The sequence below is a fragment of the Necator americanus genome, chromosome III, assembly GCF_031761385.1.
Source record: "Necator americanus strain Aroian chromosome III, whole genome shotgun sequence".
Classification (NCBI taxonomy): Eukaryota; Metazoa; Nematoda; class Chromadorea; order Rhabditida; family Ancylostomatidae; genus Necator; species Necator americanus.
Genome location: NC_087373.1, coordinates 34,996,944 through 35,020,735, shown reverse-complemented (window position 1 = coordinate 35,020,735; position 23,792 = coordinate 34,996,944). Strand labels below are relative to the sequence as shown.

Sequence of the window (23,792 nt, the reverse complement as noted above, 5' to 3'; positions counted from 1 at the left end):
AGGAGACGATTTGCAGTCAATCGATGCAATTTCTGCGCCTTATTAGCTTCTTTTTTTGTCTTATTTCTAGAACGTTCTCCCGAATAAATGGATGAATGAATAGATTTGAGCTAAAGATTGATTTTATGGCATTTTATACGAAAACTGTCCGATAAAATCAGAAAATCCAGAGTCAATCTTGCTCGGATCCAAGTTCCTGTCTTTTTACGGTCCAATAAAATCCTTTAGTACGCTCAATTGATTTCCAAGATTTGCTCCATCATCTACGGTAAGATGGGGGAAGATTGGTGACAAGTACTGTAGGGATATGATCATAGGTTGACCGCAATCCTTCATTTTTATTGGATGACTATCTTCTAGAAGGTCAACAGATGATTTTTAAGAGAAACACATTTTCTTAGTAATTAATAATTTTTTGCGAACAAATACGGAGGTAAAAATACAGCGAGAAGGATTCTCTTTCTGAAGTGATCATTCATTGACAGAAGTTGGTAGCGGTGTCGTAGGTTGAGCCACAAATAATTTTAGCCTAGATTTAATTATTGGTATTGCTTACACATACAACTAGTTTAAATCAAAAACAGGGGATTTTTGTTATCGCCACGCAAGCAAAACTTCGGATAGTCTTTAGACAGCTGTAAGTATAGCATTGCGCATATTGCGTTTGATTTTTTTTTTTGTTTCGTTCGAAAATGGAGAATCAAAAAATACACTTACACCATGCAACGCTTTTGGAATTGAAGCAAGGTAATAGCGCAGTGGCAACGGCTCAGTAAATAAAAGGATAAGAATAAACTGTCTGGCGTTGATCAATCCGCTTGGGACCCGCCAACACCCTCGACTTCAATTCAGAATCGTTTGAGGTTTACGATCGTGTAACTGGGCCACACAATGAATTGCGGAGCCAACCGATGTGTCAAGTCAGTGTTTTTATCCTCGCGGACAAGTCTGGCACCAATTTATCGACAACGGAGGGATGAAAGGCTTGGTTGGCACTAGGGCGGATTCGAACTTCCGATGATTGAGCCATTCGATTGTAGCCACAGTGAAACCTCATACCGACTGCTCTACACCAACCCTTGTCGCAGGGTGCATGAGGAAGGAGTGATGACGGTTTGTTCGGTTAGAAATTCGTTTGTCAGTTTCCGTTCTGGAGATGTGTCCCAGAAAAACGAACCAACGAAGGGAAGTCGCCCTTCAGACTTTGATATTGACATTTTGAAGTCAATGTTGGAACAAGATACACCGCAAAACAACAAGGAGGGTTAGCAGAGAATCCCAATACGTCAGAATCTATTTTTTGTTACATTTTTTCATGTGGTTGAAAAATAAAAAATAAATAAATATGAAAATCAAAAAAGAACTTATTTATCGTTCAACCTAGCAATTCAATGTGCATTCCAAGAGAGCGACCAGATTATTATTAGAGCACGTTAGCTAATGGAATGAGGGACATTGAATGCACTAAAAAAATAAAAATTTCGGTCATTTGTTGACACAGGTGGCAAGCGTTCGTTTTTTTTTTTCGCGGGAGGTCTCGCCTTCTCGCTTTGGCTCATCGCACATGTTACTATCGCTATTGTTTCAACATATACCTATTTTTTCGTTTTTTTCCTTCTTCCTTCGCTAAAACTAATTTTAGTAATTTCCCTTCAAAATCGATCACGAAAGGAAGGAAAATAATTTGAGGAATTCGAGGAATTCAAAGAATTTGGAGGATTCAGTGGAGATGCCGTAAAATACATAACATTATAAAAATGAGGTTTTTTTTTAGTAAAATAAAATCAGGATAACCTTTAAAATTTTCTCTCTTACCCAATGCAATCAATTTCCTTTATTATCAATGACTTTTTGCTGACCGATGCGCGAATTTTCGATTTCAGATCAATAGAATGAGGAAATTTTTGATTTTAGAGTACTAAAACTTTTGAAATTAAACTGATTAAAATGAAATTATTTGGTGATCCTATGAGTTCCATACTACGGATGACATTTTTCCAAAATACTCATATTTTTAGTTTGCCACAGCGGGTGTAGCGGTGTCGGTAGGAGGTCCACTGTGCCGGCGCGATCGATCGGAGGTTCGAATCCGCCCTAGTGCTCACCAAGCCTTTCATTCCTCTGGAGTCGATAACTTGGTTTCAGACTTGTCTGGAAAGGTTAAAACATTGACTTGATCATCGGTTGGCTCACTCAGAAATTTTATGCTTTTTATTCCACCGAAGAAATCAATAATCCAAACGATCAATGAACGAAAGTCACATTGATCATTTTGCTCGCCTGATTAGAATGTTGTTTATTTTGAGTTGAGGAAATAAATAAAATAACACAACATAAAATAAAAAATAAATAACATAAACAACAAAATAACAAATAACATTGTCTTCAAGGAATGTAAAAAAAGATTTATTGACCAACATAATATTTTTCGATATCTTTGACGAAAGGTTGAAATTTTTCCTTCTGGATCTGTTTTCTATCCTCCTTCTTCTACATACTTCTTAACGGCTAGTATTTATTAGTGATTTTTCGACGACTTTACTGTCGTTTACCTATTTCATTCGGGAACTAATGTCTTTTTCCCACGTTTTTCCCTCAATCCATTATCCCTTGTGTGAAAAAAAAATGATTTGCGGATAAAGTCACCTATCCTTGGGAGAAAGAGGAGCACAAGGTGTTCTGTGGTTAGCATGAAGTTCGGTTGTGGGTGGCCCCATGGTGGATGGTTCGATCCCGTTCCAATGCCAACTAAGCCTCTCACCGCTCTGGAATTAAAAATTGTCACCGGATTTGTCTGGGAGGATAAAAACATTGACTGGATACATTGGGCTGGACATCGGAATCATTGTATAGGCTGTACATGCGTTTAAAAGAAACGTCAGATCCTTTCGAATTGAAGTCGACCGTGTTGGCGGGTCCCAAGCGGATAGATTAACGACACTCACCTAATCTTTTCTCATATTTATTTCTATTTTCTATTTATTTTTATTTATTTTTACTTATTTATCCTATCTTTTTATTTATTTATCTTTGTCTTTTTCTATTTATTTTTTATCTTTCTTATTTATTTTTATATTTATTTTCTCATATTGTATTTATTTATCTATAGTTACAGTTGTCTGAGTCGAAATGGGCGAGGTAGTTCCCTTCCCTGTATCAACAACTATTACGGTCTTACTTTATAGATGACAGGTTTTGTATTTTGAAATTTATTTTGTATAACTATCCTTATTTTATTTTCGACAAATTTTGTAAATATTTCTGTGAAATAATGTTTCCTATGAACTTATTTCAAATCGTTCATTCAAAAAAAGATATTTATAAATGTCTTTACAAAGTAAGGTCAAATCTAAGTCTTTTTGTTTTTCTGTTTGCAACATTTCCGCCGGGACTTTTCTTGCTGACATTTTTTAGGACAAAAATATTGAATTTGTGAATTGAAGCGTTAAATTAAAAATCTGAAATGTAAATTGTAATTTGGATTTCTACGCAAATATTTGTTGAACAGATAACGGCTCACTTAAAAAAAATCACTATCGTATCCGAAAATTGCTAAACGAAAGACATCCACAACATCATGATTGGCTTCACGTGAGTGTTTTTGTAGTCGCTATTAGCGCCCCGTTTGCCCCTTCCCCCTTTCTCCCGCTACCGCTGAGATCAGCTGTTTTTCTTGTGGTTTCCGTTGAAGAATATTCGGATGAATGTTTTTAAGGATTTTCAAAATTCACTTCACTTCCACTATTCCATTATTTGTTTAATTATTTATCTACTTGTTTACCTAGATAGTCCACCAAAAAAGCCATCTATAACCAGCTTACGCTCGCTGTCATCAATGAAAATCCAACAATCCATTAGGCTGGACAGAAAGTCTTGCCACCAATTGTTATTTTTTCTGCTTAATTTTTTTTACTCAGCTTACAATAGAAATTAATCAATAATGTAATCACCATTATTAATTGCAATAGTGTCCCACCTAATAGGCAGGTCAGCGATCTCTTTCTCTCAGAACTGGGGAGACTGGGAGTCGAAGAAGTCGCTGACCGCCAGTTCGACTTTTTCAAACTTGGTGAAGCTTTTCTTAGCTAAGAAAGCCTTAAGTGCCCGGAATAAGTGGTAATCTGAGGGGCTAGGTAGGGAGAATAGGGGAATGGGGCACCGACTCCCAGCCTGACTCCTCTAGTTTTTCATGGGTCTCTTTAGGTACACGGGGCCTGGCGTTATCGTGGAGGAGGTGCATCGAAACTCGTCTCGGCTGTTTTTCTCGAACGGCCGATGCGAGCTCTGGAGCTGACTAAGGTATATGGAATCGGTGACGGTGTGGCCTTGTAGGAGCAGATCATTAAAGGCATCACCCCACGAATCTGAGGTGGAGCAGATTTCAGACTATGGAGAGGGAGAGGGAGGTGATTCCGTACATTTCTTCCTAATGGCCGTAAAAAACGGCCCGGAAGATGCGGCGCCGCACAAGGCTGGCGCGCTCCAATCGAACTCCTTGTAGAAAATAGTGCGCCAGGTCGCCTGAAGCCGTATCTTCCGGGCCGTTTTTTACGGCAATTAGGAAGAAATGGACGGAATCACCTCCCTCTCCTTAATCTACGATCCCGTACACGAATACTCCACCTGAAATCCGTACCGCCTCAGATTCGTGGAGTGATGCCTTTAAGCAGCATTCCCCTCGAATCCCAAAAGCAACAAAGGAGGCACTTCTTTGGGTGAGGTCCGATTTGGCTTGCGTCGGCGGGTCTTCTCCTCGAGAGAGCCAAACGACACGGTGCACGTTAGAGTCGTAGACGACCCAAGTCTCATCTCCAGTAATAAAATCTTCGAGGAACTCCTTTCGATACGGGCGATGAAGGAGAGATTGATATATGGATACCCGGGTAAACCGTCCGTCACAGTGTGAGGGATCCATCGAGTACTTTTCTGTAGCCGAGGGCCTGGAGGCGACTGACGCTTGTTGAATGGCTACGCCCGATTCTTGTCGCAAGACTGCGAGTATCTCCGGATCCTCTTTGACAGCGTCGAGAATGGCGGAGTCTTCAACAAAGTGGGAGGGGGTTCCGACCGGGGCTTGTCTTCGAAATCGGTGTTTCCGCTTGCGAAGCGAGCGAACCAGCGCTTGATAGTTCTGATGGTAGCGGTGCCCTTATCCGATCTGCTATTGATTTTGAGGGTTGTTGCCGTTGCTCCAATGCCGCCAAGCCATTCATAGAAGATGATAGCTCGAAGTTGCTCTTGCGTAACTGACATCGTGATTAAAGTTAAGGAAGGCCCCCGGCTATGCATACGTATTGTGGAGAATCTTCGAGAATGTTCTACAACTACAACATGGTGCAACATGGGTTCCGCCCAAAAATGGAAAGTTCTGGAAATGAGTGACAAGACTTTCTATCCAGCCTAATATTTCTATTCAAAAATTACGTATTTCTTTCCACTACCTTTTTCCACAAATGACTAAAAATATCTTCCACCGAATCAATGGCAGATTCCAAAAGAAAAAACTGCCAAATATTTAGTATCAGTTTTATGAAACTCGCTCTAAATAGTCAGTTCGATGACGGATCTCAGCCATAGCGTTCATTTTCCTGATGAGTCAGTTGTGCACGATCAACCCTGTGCGCTATATTTTTTAAATGTGAAACGTCGAACGAGAAAGATGGGAGACACCGTAACCTAAGGGGTTTACTTACAGGTTTTTCATGATTTCAGTATTGTACCTGAAATTTTTCCCACCATCTTGCTCCGTATTTCATACAGGTACCACGGTTTTTTCTCTCAGTTATCGCAGTTATTTAGCTTGAAACCTCAAAAAAAAAAATTTCGAGTCATTTCCTGGAAACAGTCATACTAGTATTTTGGCATCGAAGCTAATGAAACACGGCGTAGTCATGGCAGAAACTACTAAAAAATTTCTTTTACCAATTTCTAAAATATTTGTTTGGAAGGAGTGAAACTAATTAAGGTAATTAACTAATCTTCACAGGGTAATTATGTCAAAATATTTCACTAATTGCTTCTTTCGCTATTAAAGGGCACGTTTCGTTTCTTCTGGAAAATTCTCGTAAACAACCTATTTCTCGAAATCCATGAAATAATCTATTTTATTCTACGATCATTCTAAAATCATTCTAAAACATATTTTCTTTTTTTATATTATCGTATCGTTTATTTTTCCTTTTTTTTCTCATCTCTTCACTTTCTTTTTCTTCTATCACTTTTTCTCTTACGTTTCCACTTCAATTTCTTTCTTTTTATTCGAAATACTCTCTTCTTTCGAATTCCGAATTTCGAATTTTTTCGAATCGAATCACCGAACAATTTTTTTACTCAAAAAAAAAACTCAAATTTCTACTCAAATTTTCCTCAATCCAAGCAGTTTTCATTATAGTAATAATTTCGAGTGAAAATAAATCCAATAATCTTTTGGGAATTTTCGCGTATCTCTGCGTCTGAGCTTTTCACACACTCGCTCACTCATTCACCTCATTTCCCTCATTTTCCCGTTCCCGCCCCCAATTACTGCTTGACATTGTGTGTCTCGTGTTGAACGCACAGCTAGCCAGCCACACTAGTCCACAAGTCCCGAAACCGGCCTGTTTATCTTTTCATCTCGTCGTCTGCGTCGTCCACAATTCTCCACACTATTTCCACGGCATCTCCATCTCTCGGGCCCTCTCTACGTTCCCTATTGATTTCCCGGCCGCTCGTTGAGTCCTGTACTACGAGATTCCATTGCTGCTGCAATTGCAGCAGCTCTATGCCCTATGGGGCTTCCTGAAAGTGAATTCGTGTCCGAGGAGGAGGTGGTGGTGGTGAAGACCCAACTTGTAGATCAAATTCGTCCGACCGGTCGAAAAGTGCATAAATTTTTTCCCCCAAAAAATCCCATCGAAAATCCTCGCTTTAAACCTCTTTTTCTCTTGAAGAACCTGATATTTTTAGGATTTCCCGAATTCTTGAAAATTAAAGTAAATTTCTGCTTTCTACTTTGGCTTCACACCTCCTCCTCCTCCTCATTCCTAGAAAATCTGCTATTTTTCCTTGAATTCTGTACTTTTTACAATTTCCAGAATTTTTCATCGATTGAATCGATGGATTCTTCCTTTCCTTTCGCCTCTTTGCTCTCTTTTTTTCTATTTATGCAAATTCGCATCACTTAAGAGAAATTTCCCCTTTCACCTTTGATGCCTTTTCTTCCAAATTGAAAAATTAGATTGTTTCTCTCCTATTTCTTTGAATTTTCTTTCACAGTGAAAAATTTGTTCGTCTCGAAATTTTTTGCGTTTTTCAAAAAAATCGTATGTTCTTCCCAGTTTTGCGCTTTATTTATCTTATTTTTATTTATTCTTTATTTATTCCAATTTCTTTCAAGAATTTCGAAAACAAAAACGCTGTCCTTTATTAAATTCTCTTTTTTCTTCTCTTCGAATGCTAAATTTCACCATTGGCTGAACGTTCTGTTCGGTTTTTACCTAATAGGACATTCCCCAAATTTTTTTAAAATTTATTCCCTGCTCGATTTTTTATTTTAGCGCATAAATAATCAAATAATAAATAATAATTAATAGTAAGTGTTAATTTATAGTCCATTTGCACTTTTTTTTATAATGGATAAGCTCTTTAGCCTCAGAGGATTCGAATGTTGTCCGATTGTCGCTTAAATTAAACCTGCATTCGAATGAGAAGAAAAAAAAATCAAACTAGCCATAAAAGCTGTGGAGTTTTTTTTTCCACAAAAAAAAACGTCCCGTCTGCTTTACTGGTTCCTCGCTCTAAATAGTTGTGAACTTTTTCTGCAAAGCAAACACCGTTTTGTGCACGTGAATAGCAGGAAAATTCTGGTATTTTTCTGTTTACTTACTTTTTTCACTAATTTATTTATTTATTTATTTATTTATTGTTTAGTCACTGGGACGCTTCTGAAGAAATCAGTAGTTATGGGTGAATGATTGAAGTTTTTTCTCTTTCCGAATTATTTCACGATTTTTACGTTCTCAAAGAGAGCCAATCCTCAAAGATGAGTGAAAATATGAATAGTCGAATCACTTCGAATATTCGTTCGAATGTTGGAAATCCCCTCCAATGGGGCTTCTACGTAGAAACTTTTATTTTATTTTTTTCTTACTGAGTGATGGTTGAATACAATTTCTCGTTTGGAGCGAATTTCTAGGATTCAAACTAATATTCGAACTCATTCAACCATTTATATTTTCATTCCTGGTCAAAATTCATTCGAGTTTCGACGTTCGACCAATCCAAATCGAACACGTCCAACATCTAACGAATAATCATTCATACGTATTCGTTCGAGGACTCTCCTCTTTTTCGATTATTCGAATATTCAAAATTGTTCGTCGAAAGTCCAAGAGAAAGATGATGCGCTTTTGTGAGTTTGCACACACAAACACATTAGACGCAAGGGTGCTCGGATGTAGTTTTTCATTTCGAACGAATATTCGAACTCATTCGACTGTTCATATATTCATTCGTGGCGGGGAACTTAAAAACTTGTACACTCGACTATTCCAATTCGAATAATTTCAAAATAAACAATAAAATAATATAATAGGTGATCGAATAATGATCACTCATTCGTTCCTACTCGTTCGAATACGGCCCAGATTTCTGATTGCTCGACGTGTTCGAATATTCGAATTCGTTGATGGAATCGTCGAACGTCTTCCACACTAAACATAATCGTATTCGGATCACATATGATATTCTTTCGCTTTGTGTACGGTACTAGGAGGTCCGTCCGTTCGTGCGTCCATCCGTCCGTCCGTCATCGAGCGGACCTCCTTATCTCCGCGCGACGGCGCTCGTCGTCGTCGTCACCTCCGCCGCCGCCGCCGCTCGCACATACGCACAAGCTCTTTGTCCGCTTTTCAAACTTTCCGCGCACTCATCGCGCTGAACTGTCGTCGACGGAATTTTTGAGTACCGTTCCGCATTCCACGCATCCCGTGAACTTTCGAACAGGCGCTCATCGAAACAAAAATTTTCGAAAAAGTTTTCGAGAAAGTTTTCCCAATAATTCTCGGAATTTGGTTTAGTTAAGAGAAATCCTTCGGTTAGGTCCTGGGACTATCGCTGACATCAGACGTTGATCCAAGTGATGAATAGATCAAGAAATTCCCGTAACTGGACTAGGCTCGCCCGTCGCTGACAGACGATATGGACGTTTCTGAGGGAATTTCCTCAAAATTTCCAGAGATTTATTAGGGTTAGTTGGGAAAAATCCTTCGATTACCTTCTTGGCTATTCGTTCACAACATCACACAAATCATCCAAGTGATGATCAGATCAAACAAGGTCCATTACTCGCATTGTTTGGTCTGATTTTTCGGATGACCCTGAGCTGATCGACGGTAATTTGTAGGGTCATTGGCAAGGTGAACCTCTTCACTAACCGTAGAAGTTTTGTTGGAAAATGTCAAAAAAAAAAACCTCTAAAAACTTAAGCCTTTTCTTTCGATCACACTCCTTTTCTATCATTGTTCTTTTTTTGCTTTTTTTGCCCTACCTCATAATCTCCTCTGATCCTCTCGGCTTTTTCATGCGTCTTTTTTCTCCTCTGCACTTTCTTTCGAGAACATTCTTTCTTTGCGTTTTTTTAAATGTCTTTTTTTCTATTTTTACTATTTTTCAACAATAACTTTACAACATAGATTAAAGATTATAGGAAAAAAAGTCAAGTGAAACTTCTTAGATCGGGTTTTAAAATTAAAAATGAAAATGGATCAGTTATGGGAGGAGAAACATAACGAGCTTCAAATCCGATTTTTAGGTTGTTCACGACTTATATGATTAAAAATTCATTTTTTATTACTTTCCTTGTTTATTAATTGTTTATTCCCGATTCTCGAAATTCCATTCTCGGAGATCCTCTTCGTAAAATTCCTTTAAATCCTCTTCATTCCTGTTTTTTTCACCCAATTTTTGTCAGAAACATCCTTCACCTTTTTGAGATGGGGATGGGGTCAATTTGTTTTATTCTTAGTTTTCTTAATTTAGATCTTAAAATAAATCCTAGGGATTTATTTCAGTTTCTTTACCTTTTCTTTATTATTTCTTCTTTTATGTTCTATTTCTTTTTCTTATTTATCCACATACTCCAACAGCGCAGCAAAAAAGAACAAAATAAATTTTTATGGAATTTTAGAATGAGTAAATTTCAAAGAAAACCTATTTTTTCCGACTTGAACGGTCTTATTTTATTTTTATTGCATATTTTGGATACTTTCATACATTAAGCGAATAGATTCATTTATTAGATGCTAGAGTTAGTGAGCCCTTCCACTTTAGGTCCCACCACCCCTTCGTCCAGGGTCCCTGACGGATTCATCCGCTCCGGGTTAAGCTGATCACCTAAACCTCAGTAACTCTTATATACTGTAGCGTTCTGGGTTTGGAAAAAGAATCTCGTGTGAGAATTTCTCAGGATTTCTGTAGCAGGAGAAGAAACTGCCAATCCACCACACATTATTCTGTGAAGGACCAGCCTTGCTGTGTAAAACTTATGCGACTAATGGGCTCTGTTCCATCTTGTTTTTTGTTTTATGGCACACCTGTGGGCGTTTTCAGATAAATAAATAAATAAATAAATAAGTAAATAAGTAAATTAATAAATATTGATCCGGTTTTTCTCGTCTAATTTGAGCTCAGTCCTAGGACAAAACTCAGGTTCGCGATATCCCCGTGTCCGAATGAGTTAACCGGGTTTTGTTTGTTAGGTTCCTCTTCAGTGATTACTCAGAATCCTGAGATCAACGTTCAGGTTTGCAAAATCTCTGTGTCCGAAAGTGAAAATTTCGGAAAAAAAAGTAAAATGAAACTTTTTAGATCAGGTTTCAAAATCAAAAATGAAAATGGATCAGTTACGGGAGGAAAAATTTACATAACGAGCTTCAAATCCGATTTTTAGGTTGTTCACGACTTATGTGGGTGGAAATTTAGCGGTTTAGCGGTTAGCGGCATTTTGCTCGGTTCCTCTCCAATAATTACTCGGAATCCTGAGATTGGGCATTTGATGGAACAGCTGCTGCGGCTGCTGCTGCTGCTTGTGTCTGATTCATTCGTTCGTGTATTCCTGTTCCTGGACGACGAACGAGCGAGGAACGAGCGACCGACCGACCGATCGAGCGCTTCTTAGCGTTAACAGACACGCGGACGGACAGAATCGAGAAAAACAGGGAACGGTGGGGGTGACGGTGACGGTGACGGTGACGGTGTTTGTGCATTGCTGCTTACTACTGCTGGTGATGGGGGGTGAGGGGGGAAGGGGGTACCAAATGCCACAGGGGCTCATCCTCACACGTCACTTTCACTTATAAACGCAGGTTCTGAGAAGAAAAGAGGTGTTTTCACTTTCGTTTCGGGCGCCGGGGGGAGGATTCTGTGGGAGTTCGTCTGCTTCTGCTTTCTTTCTTTCCTTTCCTTCCCTTCCCTTTCCTTTTCTTCCCTCTTTTTCCTTCCTTTCTTTCTTCCATTCTTTCCTGTCGATGTCCTCCTATAAAGTATGAAATATGAAATTCCTTATTCATTTCCATTTAACTCTATGAATCTTTGTAATTATGTTAATTAATATGTAAATGTTAATCTTTTTAATTAGTGTTTAATTTAATTCCAATTTTCTCCATTTATTTGTTTATTTGTTTATTATTTCTCATAGTCTAGCGCTTTATTTACTCTTACCTTTATTTACCTACAGTTGGACAGTTCGCTATTGTTTATCATTTTGTTGTTTTTTTTTAAAATTGAATACGTACCTTGGATTAGTACTCATTCACATGAGAACACTGGGGATTTCTTCGCTCAGGGCATTTTTTTTAAAAATAAATGCTCCACCTCCTACACATTCGTGTAAAACTCGTCCTCGAACAGATTCGGTTGCGAAAAATCCCCTCTAATCAGCGCAGTCATTACCTCGTTCGTTGTTCTTGTTTATGGTACACCTATGGATGTTTGGAAACAAATAAATAAATTGATAAATAAACTAAAATATAAATAAATAATGACTAAAACATTGTCCGGAGTGTGTCTCACATAAAATTCACCTTATTAATTGAATTCTACACCACTAGAATTGTACCTGCCTCCTGATTTTGATAACGGAAAACTCGTCCATATCTCCGCTATCTTCTTCTCATCAAGTGAATAATATTTGAAATTATTTATTTTGTGCAGGAATTAACATAGTGCTCACCTGGTGGTCTCTAATTTGCTCCAAATTTGATCCTTAAATCCGATCAGACCGCTGTACAAAAATGGTAATAAGTAAGTAGTAAGTAAGTAATAGAAAAATAAATTTTAAAAAATATTAAAAAAATAGTTCTTTGCTCTTCATCACTTAGAACTCTGTGTTCTAAGCACAGAAATATTTCTCTAAAACTTTTTCCATGGATAAACATGTAGAAATTTTCTGTATTATTGATCGCTTAGATGTTTAGCGTTTTTTCTCAAAATTTCACTCTTCGATTCTGAAAATATTGCTGGAATAGCGATAAACGTTACGTAAATACCTGTAATTCGTGCAAAATTGCGTGTTTTCATTTGGTTTTGAATTTTTGCCAACTCGCCAATTAAATGAAAAGTGAGACGCGCGCATCGTATTCGAAAATGTTCGACTTCTTTTTTTTTGCACATAGTTTCTCGTTTCTCCCTCGTATTGTACAATTTTCTTTTCTTTCTTTTTCAGAGAAAAAAAATCCAGCAAGAGTTTCCATCGATTTTCAGGATTCCCTTTTTTTCATGATTAGATACATATGAGTTGAAGTTCTCATAGACTCACTTGGGAGTTTCTAATTGCTTCTTGGAATTGAATTTTTTTGTTCGCTTTTTTCATTTTAATATTTGCAAAAACTTTCTCGCTCTCTTTTTTTACATTTACACAAGATGAATTAAGAATTTTTCCTTTTTTTCTAACTGAATTATTTCTGTTAATTCTATTTATTTTTACTAATTCACTTATTTTATATTTTACTTTTTTAAAAGTTTTTTCAACTGCTAAACTTTCGTTAGTAAATGATCCCTCTCTACAAGCTTTTTCAAGCATTACTGTTTTTTTTTGTTTAATTTTTTTAAAATTTCATATTCTTTTCGGGAAAAAATTTGGAATGAAATAAATAAACAATTAATAAAATAAAATAAATAAAATAAAAAACACAAAAAATGGAATAGTATAATCACTTCGTCACAAAAATCCGTGATGAATACGCGACGCGTCATCTCGCGCTGCCTCTGTCCTCGTCCGTCGAACCCACCGTATCAGTGCAGGGTGCGTGGTCCGTTGGGGAATACTCGGTCATAGCCTGAACTCAGAGCTACTACAGATAACACTATGATACAACTGAAATTATCGAATTATTGATCGGTTCCGGTCGATTAGGACGCGATAGCATTTACGCAATATTGCACCAGAAAGCAACTTTTTGAAATCTTTACCGCCATTAATCATATTTTCTTATACATACTTGTATGTATGATATATTTCCACATTCTTTTTCTTTTTGGCGATAAGTGATCTTTTAAAGATTTCGAATGGATTAGTCAATTTTAGCATTTTTCACTACGTTGAGTACAACGTACAACCTGCGTAGTAGCTAGAGTAGTAGCTTGACTTTTCTGCTTTCCACTGCACTTTTACCACCCGTTATCCGGTATTCGAGTTCTTTTTTTCCCTCTTTCCTCTATTTACGTTTCTTTTGAATTTGCACTTTGGTTGCACTTTACGGAACGTTCTAGAATTTCCATCCAATGGCTTCATTTTTACGATTTTCGGTTTACCTTGACTTACCACAATTTTGGGGTCCCTCCATGCTGGGGGCGGGGAGTCTTACAAAACTTCAAAGTGTTAGAAGTTAAAAATAATAGATAGGTGAATAAAAATATAATAGGATAGTGTGATAATGAATGGAACAAACTCTTTAACTTTTTAAAAATTTTCGAAATTATATTGAAGGACAAAGGATAAAGTCACTGGCGCTAATCAATCCGCTTGGGACCCGCCAACACGCCCAACTTCAATTCAGAATCCCCACTATATCAAAATTCAGAATCGTTTGAGGTTTACGAACGTGCAACTGGCCTCTACAATGACTTGCGGTGGCTAGCCGATGTGTCAAGTCAGTGTTTTTATCCTCCCAGACAAGTCTGGTACCAATTTATCGACCCCGGAGGGATGAAAAGCTTGGTGACACCGGGGCGGACTCCAACCTCCGATCGATCGTTCAGTAAACGGAACCTCTAACCGCTACACTACAAAAAAACCCACCAACTCAAAATTATGTTATTGAATATTTATATTACTTAAAAACACCTAAAAGTTGTTTGGGTACTAACTTTTATTTCTCAAATTCTATTTTTCCTTTCAAGCCTTTTTCCCATATTTCCTCCCAAATACTGAAAAAAGGTTTTTTGTTGTCTGTTTATGTATGCTTTGTTTATTTCGATTTTCGACCTCCTTTCGTAACTTTGGATGTTTTTAAATTTTTTCTTCGTTTTCTGTATCTTTCAGAGGCTATCGTAACATCTGATACCGTAAGGTCGTAACTGATGATCATTGCTCATTTTTAAAAGTTTTCTTAAACAAAAAAACAATCGATCACGCGACTCGATCCCTTCACTTGTTTTGTTTTTTTTGTTTAAATTTTCAAACTGACTGACTGAAGAGGAGTGGACGTTTTGATTAGTCCTACCGTACTCCCGGCTCACTCGAATAACTCACCTATTACACACTCATAAGTCTTGTCGGAGCAGTGAACGACGGAAGTCGGCCGGCTCGCCTCGACTGACCGCTGATCGTCAGTTCAACAATTCATTCATTCATTCATTCATTCATTCATTCATTCATTCATTCATTCATTCATTCATTCATTCATTCATTCATTCATTCATTCATTCATTCATTCATTCATTCATTCATTCATTCATTCATTCATTCATTCATTCATTCATTCATCCATTCATTCATTCATTCATTCATTCATTCATTCATTCATTCATTCATTCATTTAGTCGTCCATTCAGTCGCTCAATCATCCATTCGCTCATTCAGTCGCTCATTCATTCATTTGCTCATTCATTCGGTCATCCTTTGATTAACTCGTTCATCCGTTCGCTCATTCAGTCGCTCATTCATTCATCCGCTAATTTATCCATTCACTCATTCTTTCATTCACTCGTTCATTCATTCGCTCATTCATTCAATCATTCGCTCGTTCATTTATTTGTTCATTCGCTCATTCATTCATGGTCTCTGAACCGTCTTTTCCACCATAGAATAACTGAGCGTTCGTGAAAATCGAGTAGTTTCCATTGTTTTCTTCCTTTACGACGAGGTCGTTTTTCGGAGAAAGGGGGTAGGGGGAGGGGGGTGAAACCCGTTCCTGGACGGGGCCGAGGAGGGTCGTGTCGGCAGCAGTAGTTCAAGCAAGAGACAAGCCTCGTTTCTACCCCCTAGAACCACTTCTCGAGCGGAGCGTCCTTTCATCAGAACTCATCCGCTGGAACGTATTGAAGATGGTCGGCGGTCACACACATAAATACGTATTGTACACACATGTCAACATACCGTAGTCCGAGTCCGTAACCTGTCCGACGCCTATTCTCCGTTCTTCCGTCACTTCACTTCAGACCTCTGTGACACAAAGCAACGATGGCACTACCTACGGTTGTGATTGGAGGGGGCCAGAGGGGGTGCGGGAGACGGTAGAATTCAGGGAGAGGAAAAAGAGGGGACCATGAACGGTGGTTTTCTTCAAACACCTTAATTTTTGTATATTTTTACATCTTATTTTTTATATTTATTTTACTACGTTATATATATATATTACACATATAGTGCATTGTATAACATATTTTTATATCTTATTATTATTTAATTTTATTTTTGTATATATATTTGTTTTGTTATTTATTTTACTTTATTATTTGTCTTTTATTTCTCTTTTATTTTATTTTCTTCCCTATTATTTATTTTGATTTTTGAATTCAAATTTAAATTCAACCCGAAACCCTGCCAAAACTATTTATTTCACCTAAATTTGGAATATTTCCTTTTTTCTGGAAATTTTTCCACTGAAAGCTTGTTGTGTTTTCAAAACCCCGCTTCAAAATCCGCTTAGCTCGACTTAGTTGCTTCTATCTACGGAGATCTGCGGATTTTTTACTTTGAATTTTATTTCTGGAGTAAAACGTCCAGCAAAACGTTCCTTTTCAAATCCGTTATTGATTCCCATTAATGCGTTTTTTGCTGTGGATTTGTAAGTTATTGGAAAAATACTTTGTTTCCTCAAAAACCACTCAGAATTCGCGCTTTTATTGCTTGCTGCATCGATTCCCGCCCGCTTTCGATTTCTACTAATTAGTTCCTCATTGAGGAGAGTTTTTCGCTGTAGGCTATAGGGTCCATGGTATAATTTTCAATTCAAAAATTTTTCGTTAAATATTCTAGGTCCATTTCTTCTCTTTCTTCTTCCTCATTTTTTTTCCTTACGCCTTTTATGCCAATTAATAATACTAAGTTTTTGAAAAATCCATTGTTTCTCAGTTTTTATCGCTTCAAACGAGCATTTCGATTGCAATTGATCCTGAGAGCATTCCTGTAGAATTTTTAATGAGAAGAAATTTTTGATGGCGAGAAATGGAAATTTTTCATCCAAATTTTTTCAAGTAAAGGCAAGTTTTCCGGCGTTGTCTCGGTAGAAGATTTTTACTAAGTACTGTCGTAAAAATCCATTATTTTGGTTTTTTGGAAGATTCAAAGTTTTTAACTTTTTCCCCAACTTTCTCTCGATTAAAACGACGACTGAGCTATTTTACAGAGGAAAAGAGAGGAAGAATGCCATTTCCCCTGGAAATTTCAAAATTTTGGCGTTTTTCGTCTATGCTAGTGCTCTTACGAGCTTTATAGACGGATACTTTGTAAAATCCTTGACGTTTCAACGTTTTGGCTTGAATGGAATTTTCTATTGAGAGGAATAATTTAACACTTACCTTTTTCTTCTTTAAAATATCAATATTCATCATTTTGACAATTTTTCTATTCTTTAATATTTTGTTATTTTTAAATGTATAGATTATTATTAATTGATTGATTATTAATTGCGATTTTTTGATCCACAGTTGTTTGTTTTTAAATTTCTTCATCCAACTACACATTTGTTTAGTCACTTTATTGCCTATTAAATGATAATCCTCTTTTTTGATTATTTCATCAGTTTACCCAATTACCATTCCATCCAACAATTCAATCTTTCTACTCATTCATTCATTCATTCATTCATTCATTCATTCATTCATTCATTCATTCATTCATTCATTCATTCATTCATTCATTCACTTATTCATTCGTTCATTTGCTAATCCATTCATTTATTCATCTATTCATCGAGTCTTCCTTTCATTAATTCGATCATTCGCTTGTTCATTCATTTACTCGTTCATTTGTTGCTGATGGAGGAAAATTTCTCATTACCTTCTGAGAGAGGATTATGAGAGATCAAACTAATCAATAATTGATTAACTAATTTTTGCTGATTGAGATGTCTGCCATGTGAAATTTTTATAAGACACTGAATTTATCCTTGTTATCTGTTAGAAAGTTTAGGAAAGCAGGAAACTCTCTTCTTTTTTTTTACAAGAGTTGAAAAAATTATTTCTATGAGGCACATTGAAAATTTTTCCACTTTCGGACCTCTCGATGTCTAACATGTCTGACGCTATCCGATCAATCGATAAGCGATAGTGAATGGCAAAAAAAGCGGCGGTGCGGATGTGGATGTGGAGAACTTTGAGCATCCAGCGGGATAACGTTGTAAAAAAACGGGTTCCCCGCGAGTTTCACGACGAATTTCACGCATATCACTCTGGAATCAACAACGTATCTGGAAAGATTCCGAATATGTTGGGTGCTTGAGCATCCAACGATCTCGGTTCTGTCTCTGCCTCCAAAATTTTCCCGGCATGAAGATCTCATCTGGATTCGTTCCCGGATCAATTTCTCTTCTTTGATTTTGCTTTTTTCATGCACTTTTCATCCCGATTAATACGTAAAAATTTCACTGAGATCGAAAAAAATCATTGATTCCAAATTTCTGTCACTGAAAATGTATTTCAATCATAGTTAATCCAAAGAATGAAATATCGTCTGTGGTGTAGTGGTTATCACGTCTGCTTCACACTCCCGGAGTCAGCGGTTCGATCCCAGCCAGCAGCTTTTCCGTAGTCTTATTCGTCCCAAACGTGCATCCCAACACAATTTTTAATAACAAGAGAAGATCCTAAAATTTTTGGAAAGTTCTTTTCAAATTAAGAAGTGTTCATAGGTCTCAGAAATTTCGAAAAGTTTTTTCTTCACCCATTTCTAAGATGAGCCTAAAAATTTCCGTGAATTTTTTCTTCCACATTCTCGCATGTTAATGTAAATTTTATTAAATTTTCTCGGTAGAAGGTTACGATCGAATCTCAACGATTTCATGTTTTCTAAGCGAAAATAGTTTCATCGTTTTTTCTGTATATTTTTTTATTTAGAAATCTTTTTTCAGTCTCTGTCTTTCAGGGTTCACCAATGTTTTTACGTTTTCTGATCGCTTTTCTATTTAATCGAATTTTATTCCGCGAAAAAATGGGAATACATCGAAGAAAGCGAAAATGCGGAACTATTTTACTTTATCATCTAAAATAGCGGGACCTAGCACTAAAACCAAAAAATTCCTCAGTCGCACGGTCCTCAAAAATGGACCAATTAGAATTATATTATATAAAAAGAATATTATAAGAATATTCATAAGAATAATAATGAAAAAAGGGGGATAAGGCCGTCCACAGTGAGAAAATGTTTTAAAAGAATACAGATTTAAAAAAAAAAAACTAAAGTAAAAAAACAATTTTCAGACGAATAATTCTGGGTTTTTTCTGGATAACATGCTTTCACTTCTCGTCTCAAGCTATTTTTGTTTTATTTTTTTTCTCTAGAAAAAAACTCTAGTATGATCCATAACTCCGTTCTGCTTGTTCAAGTGAGATCCTGAATTTATGAATTCCTCCTACGAAATGAGTTATCTTCCACTTCCTACTACTTTCTACTCTTCCTACTACTTTTTTCTACCATCTCGACGGAGGAAGAAAAATCCAGACCGAAAGCGCTTAGCGCTGAGTTGAACGAGTCGGTGTCTCCGGCGCTGCCGATAGTGGTCATCACTCATTCGGCGCGCCGGCCGTTCCCACAACGTTCGGCCGTTGCTCCCTCGCGTTCTTGTACACAATCCGGAAAGTCCAGAGGTCGAAAGATCGAGGAATTCGAATGTGTATCACGTTACCGAGCGAGCGAAAGGGTTCGCAACTCGGAATCCTCGAAAGAATGACCATTAGATTTTCCGTCAGATTTTTTTTCTCATTCACCTACCTCGGCTAGAAAGTAGTGGAGTTCATCAAAATTATAAAAAATTAGCGATAAGATCCAGAATGTCTTCCATATAATCACAAATCACAGTCGGAATGGGACCTATACACCTCCTAGGTCCCATTGTTATATGTCTAATTAGCGAAGCCGTGCACGGCTGTAGACATGTCTTCGCTCGCATTATCCGTTTACAGTCCATCCCATGCCTTTTGTTCCCTTATTCACTGCGTCGTGACCGTGCTGCTGAGCGGCTCAACTAGAGCCGCGTCAGATCTTCAAAAACAAGGACACTACGGGAAAATGGCTTCTTAATCGATTGAAAATCGATCAATACACCACCTCCAGAGACGGGAAAGTGTCGGCTGCTCACGCGTCGCAGCCGCACACGCGGAGCTGGCGCGCGGGACAAAAACCATGGGAACTAGTATAGTTGATCTGATGAATAAATAATAAGCCATCAAATTGTGGGAGTACCGAGATTTTTTTTTCGAGGAAGTGGCAAACTCTATCGTGTACATGCGATGAGTGTGGAAAAAAACTGTTTCTAGGCAACACGGTGTAAGAAAATGTCATAACATCAATTTTCATTTTGTCGCAGCACAGACTCTGTAAAAACGACAGTATTCCTTCTTCTCTTCACCATTCCTCTGCCTAGCTTCTTTTCTTTCTTCCTACATTCTCTTTTCTCTTTCTTTTCCTTCTCATTTTTTCTTCCTTTAAATGGATGTGGATAAAACCAACGAAGAGTATTGTTAAATAGCTCTCATAAAGATATTTTCATAAGTTTTCTCTTTAGTTTCTTTATATATTATTTATTATTTTATTTATTTATTTATTATTTTTGTTTATTATTTATTATTATTTTATCATTTTTATTACATATGTTATTTATTAATAAAAATATTTTAAAAAAATATTTAAAAGTTAAATCTATCAAATATTATAAAAAAAAATGGTATCCAACAACGAAAATCTTCCGCGTGGTCAGGCCTAATTATGTCCTCAGGGTATATCTGCATAACAAAGTCAAAGGGTCATGGCAAAGAAAAAATCTGCCGTTTTTCGTCGTCTTGGATATGGATACGTATGGATCAAGTATGTAGACCAATTGTGAAATTTGAATACTCATCTGATAAATTTTCTTTTATTTTCCTGAATTTCAAGTTTTGGTTATTTTTAGTTTAGTTCTAGTTAGTTTTAGTTTAACTTTTTTATGATTGATTTTAAAATTTGGTGAAATGAATTTATTTTCAATATTTTTCTGCATTATATTACTATAATATTGAATTAGCTTTGAATTAATTGAAAATTTTGAGATTTGAGCGGCATATCACGAGCTAAATTCTTTTATTTTTTTTATTCTTTTATTTCTCTTTTATTTAGCATGTATTCGAGCAAATATTTAATGCAAAATTTTCTAGCATTATTGAGTTTCAAATTTATTATCTATAATAATCTTTTAATACTTGATTTTTGAGAAAAAAAAACTGTTCTACTTAGAAGCAACGTTCTATACTCAACTTGAATTGGTGAAAATACGTCCTCGTCGTCGTTTTCGTCAAAAATAAAATATAAAAAGGAATATGAAATAATAACTAAATAAAGAAATAACAAAGAAAAACAAATAATGAAGAAAATAATAACAAAGAAATAATTTTAATGAAATAAAAAAAATAAAATTAAAATAAAGTACATGAGTTTCCTTGTGGATACACGGCTCTAACGATAATTTCCGTCTCCATAGTTCTAGACTTTTTTTAGTCCGGGGCAAAATTGTTTTTAGATTGAAATTTTCGCTGTAATTTATCCGTTAGATCCATCAATATGGACTAGGTTAATCCTTGAGAAAAAATCCCCACTTTTATATTAATTTTTATTTTTGAGAAATAAGAAAACAACCCTTTAAAATTGGAAGTGTTTTATCCTTCATTATTTTTGAGGCTCTTTAGTTTTCTCGGTTGGTTTTTAATTCTCTTCTTCTATCTGACTTCAATTTCTTCCCGAATTTTTTTTTATATCTATTTCTTCTTATTATTATTATTTCCTGTTTTTATTAATATTAATTTTCATGAGCATTGTCCATATTTTCCATGAGCAACAGAATAGAGACAGGAAAAATTCTTTCAATTTTTCTTCTCGATTTTCTTAAAATTCTTCTAATCTTTTTGAACTTTCTATAACCGTTAGTCGTGGATTTGAAGCCGATCCAGGCTAAGTACAAAGTGTAAGGGCCATCCAGTGCAAACACACACACACAGCACCGTTATGGATGTTTCCATCCGTCCGTCCGTCCGCCCGCCCGTCCGTCCGCCCGTCCTTCCGTCCGTACGATGGCGGCACTTTTGACGGACGGCGACCAATTCTCCGTTGGTGGCCTGCGGCCGATTGATTATGCGCTTAGTCTCTCGTTCGTTCGCTTCTCGTGCTCTTCGTTTTGCTGCCACCACCAGCAAATGGTCCCTGAAGGAGGAGGTCGTCGGCCTTATTAGCATCCAAACCGCCTCCGCTCGTTGATTTCGCCCTCTGAACCTCAATCCTCACGAGTGTACTCGCGAACTACAACTACAATCCAAAAGAAAAACCTCGAAAACTCCAGCTTAGCGGTTTTTCCCGCAATATGCGTTGATCCGACGACGGCTGCGGCGATGATTACCGTAGTCGCGCCGCTTACTTTACAGTGTTGTTGACGTCATACAGCGATCGACCGAGGACGACGACGACGACGACGACTCGAAAATCCGAGTCTTCGTGTCTCGTGTCCATCCATCCGTCCGTCCGTCCGTCAAACGATGCGGGTTCGGATAGAGATATGTGTGTGGATGATGGCTGTGGTGGTGGTGAAACTAGTGATCTCGCTCCTATCGCTCGCTCGCTCGGTTGGTCGGTCTGTCTGTCTGTCTGTCGCGTTCCTTGCTCTGCTCTCCATCACGGATATTCTTCCTTCAACACTACGTTCAACGATTGATAGGAACTCCACGATTTATCGCCGTCTGGATCTGTTATATTTTACTGCTGTAAATGAATGTTTTGTTGAACAGTTGCTATCCGTGCTAAACTACGCGGAGGGAAGGAGGGGACACCGAGAGGAACGTTTGGAGCCGACCTCCTCTGCAATTCCTTTACTTTTAACCTCGACAATTCTTCCAAATATTTGATAATTTTGGATGAATAAATCACTGAAAGAGTAGGTTAGAAACGCTTATTACATGAATTAATTTTTTCCCGATCTTTCTTTCTTTTTTTCTTCTTCCTGTTTTTATTTTGTTTTGTTTGTTGGGTGTTGTTTGTTTACTATGCAGTTTTTCTTTTTTTGTCTACGATTTAGTCTAAAAACCGGTTTTCCTTCTTTTCGATTAATTTTGAAGACTCATACGATATCATAAATTTTCTGCAATATCGAATAATTTTTTATTTAGTTGCGCGGTTAAGTTCTGATGTTTTCTTCCAGCGATTTAAATGGAAAAAACCAAAAAAACTTTGAAATTTGTTTTAAAAATTGTTCATTACTCTTGGATAAAATCTATATTTTAATAGGAACTGTGGTTGATTTAAATGCGCTTTCAAATTAGTATTTTTTTATTTAAAAAAAAGAATAAACAGATGTGAGATTTCTTTATACATAATGCTTTAATTTACCGATTTGCAGTCCTTTTCCATCTTCTGTATAGATTTTTGATGACTTTTTTTCTCTCTCAGGTGCTACCTTAGTTTTTCTTTTGTTTTTTTTTTGCAGGGATTTTAAAAAATTAAGCATCAGTTATAGGGTTTATTTGGTTAAGCTCTTGATTATTAGTAGATCCTAGATCTGGATCATATGGGATCGGGTTAAAATAGTAATAGTATCAGTACTAATGCTGCTAATAATAATAATAATAATAATAATAATAATAATAATAATAATAATAATAATAATAATAATAATAATAATAATAATAATAATAATAATAATAATAATAATAATAATAATAATAATAATAATAATAATAATAATAAGTAGCTGAACGTAGAAACCGTTTTTTTTATTGATTTATTCTGTAAACTACTTACTAATCGAATAGTATCAACTTGGAACTTTCTTGGATTTTTTTCATGGATCCGAGTTATTTCTGTTCTCAGTGACAGTATAAAGTTTTCCGTCAATTACAGTTACAAATCAGTCTTTATTAAAAATTTTCCGCTTTTTTAAAGGCTGCCGAAAATTCGACTTTGCGAAAAATTTCCAGTTTCAACCGCTTGGTAAGTGAACCACCACGGGAGATGGGGTGCTGTCCGTGTCGAACGTATAGATTTGCACTGTTGGTTGGGAGGTTTTTGAAACAAACGATGGAATTAGTGGACCTTCCGGATCGAGGGTCCATCATCGATCTTCAGGATCAAATTCTCGTGC

The 23,792-nt window shown here is 36.8% G+C and overlaps 2 protein-coding genes across 2 annotated transcripts; both read right to left on the bottom strand.

Moving 5' to 3' along the window:
* Positions 1–4,968: 4,968 nt before the first annotated feature.
* Positions 4,969–5,289, bottom strand: RB195_011962 (uncharacterized protein; the record flags this gene model as incomplete). The annotated part of the gene is made up of 1 exon (XM_064193603.1): positions 4,969–5,289. One exon carries the CDS (start codon positions 5,287–5,289, stop codon positions 4,969–4,971), a length of 321 nt encoding a protein of 106 aa, XP_064051186.1.
* A 16,513-nt stretch (positions 5,290–21,802) lies between these two features.
* On the bottom strand, positions 21,803–23,496 carry RB195_011961 (uncharacterized protein; the record flags this gene model as incomplete). Its single annotated transcript, XM_064193602.1, has 3 exons — positions 21,803–21,928; positions 23,255–23,402; positions 23,453–23,496. 3 exons carry the CDS (start codon positions 23,494–23,496, stop codon positions 21,803–21,805), a joined length of 318 nt encoding a protein of 105 aa, XP_064051185.1.
* Positions 23,497–23,792: the final 296 nt, after the last annotated feature.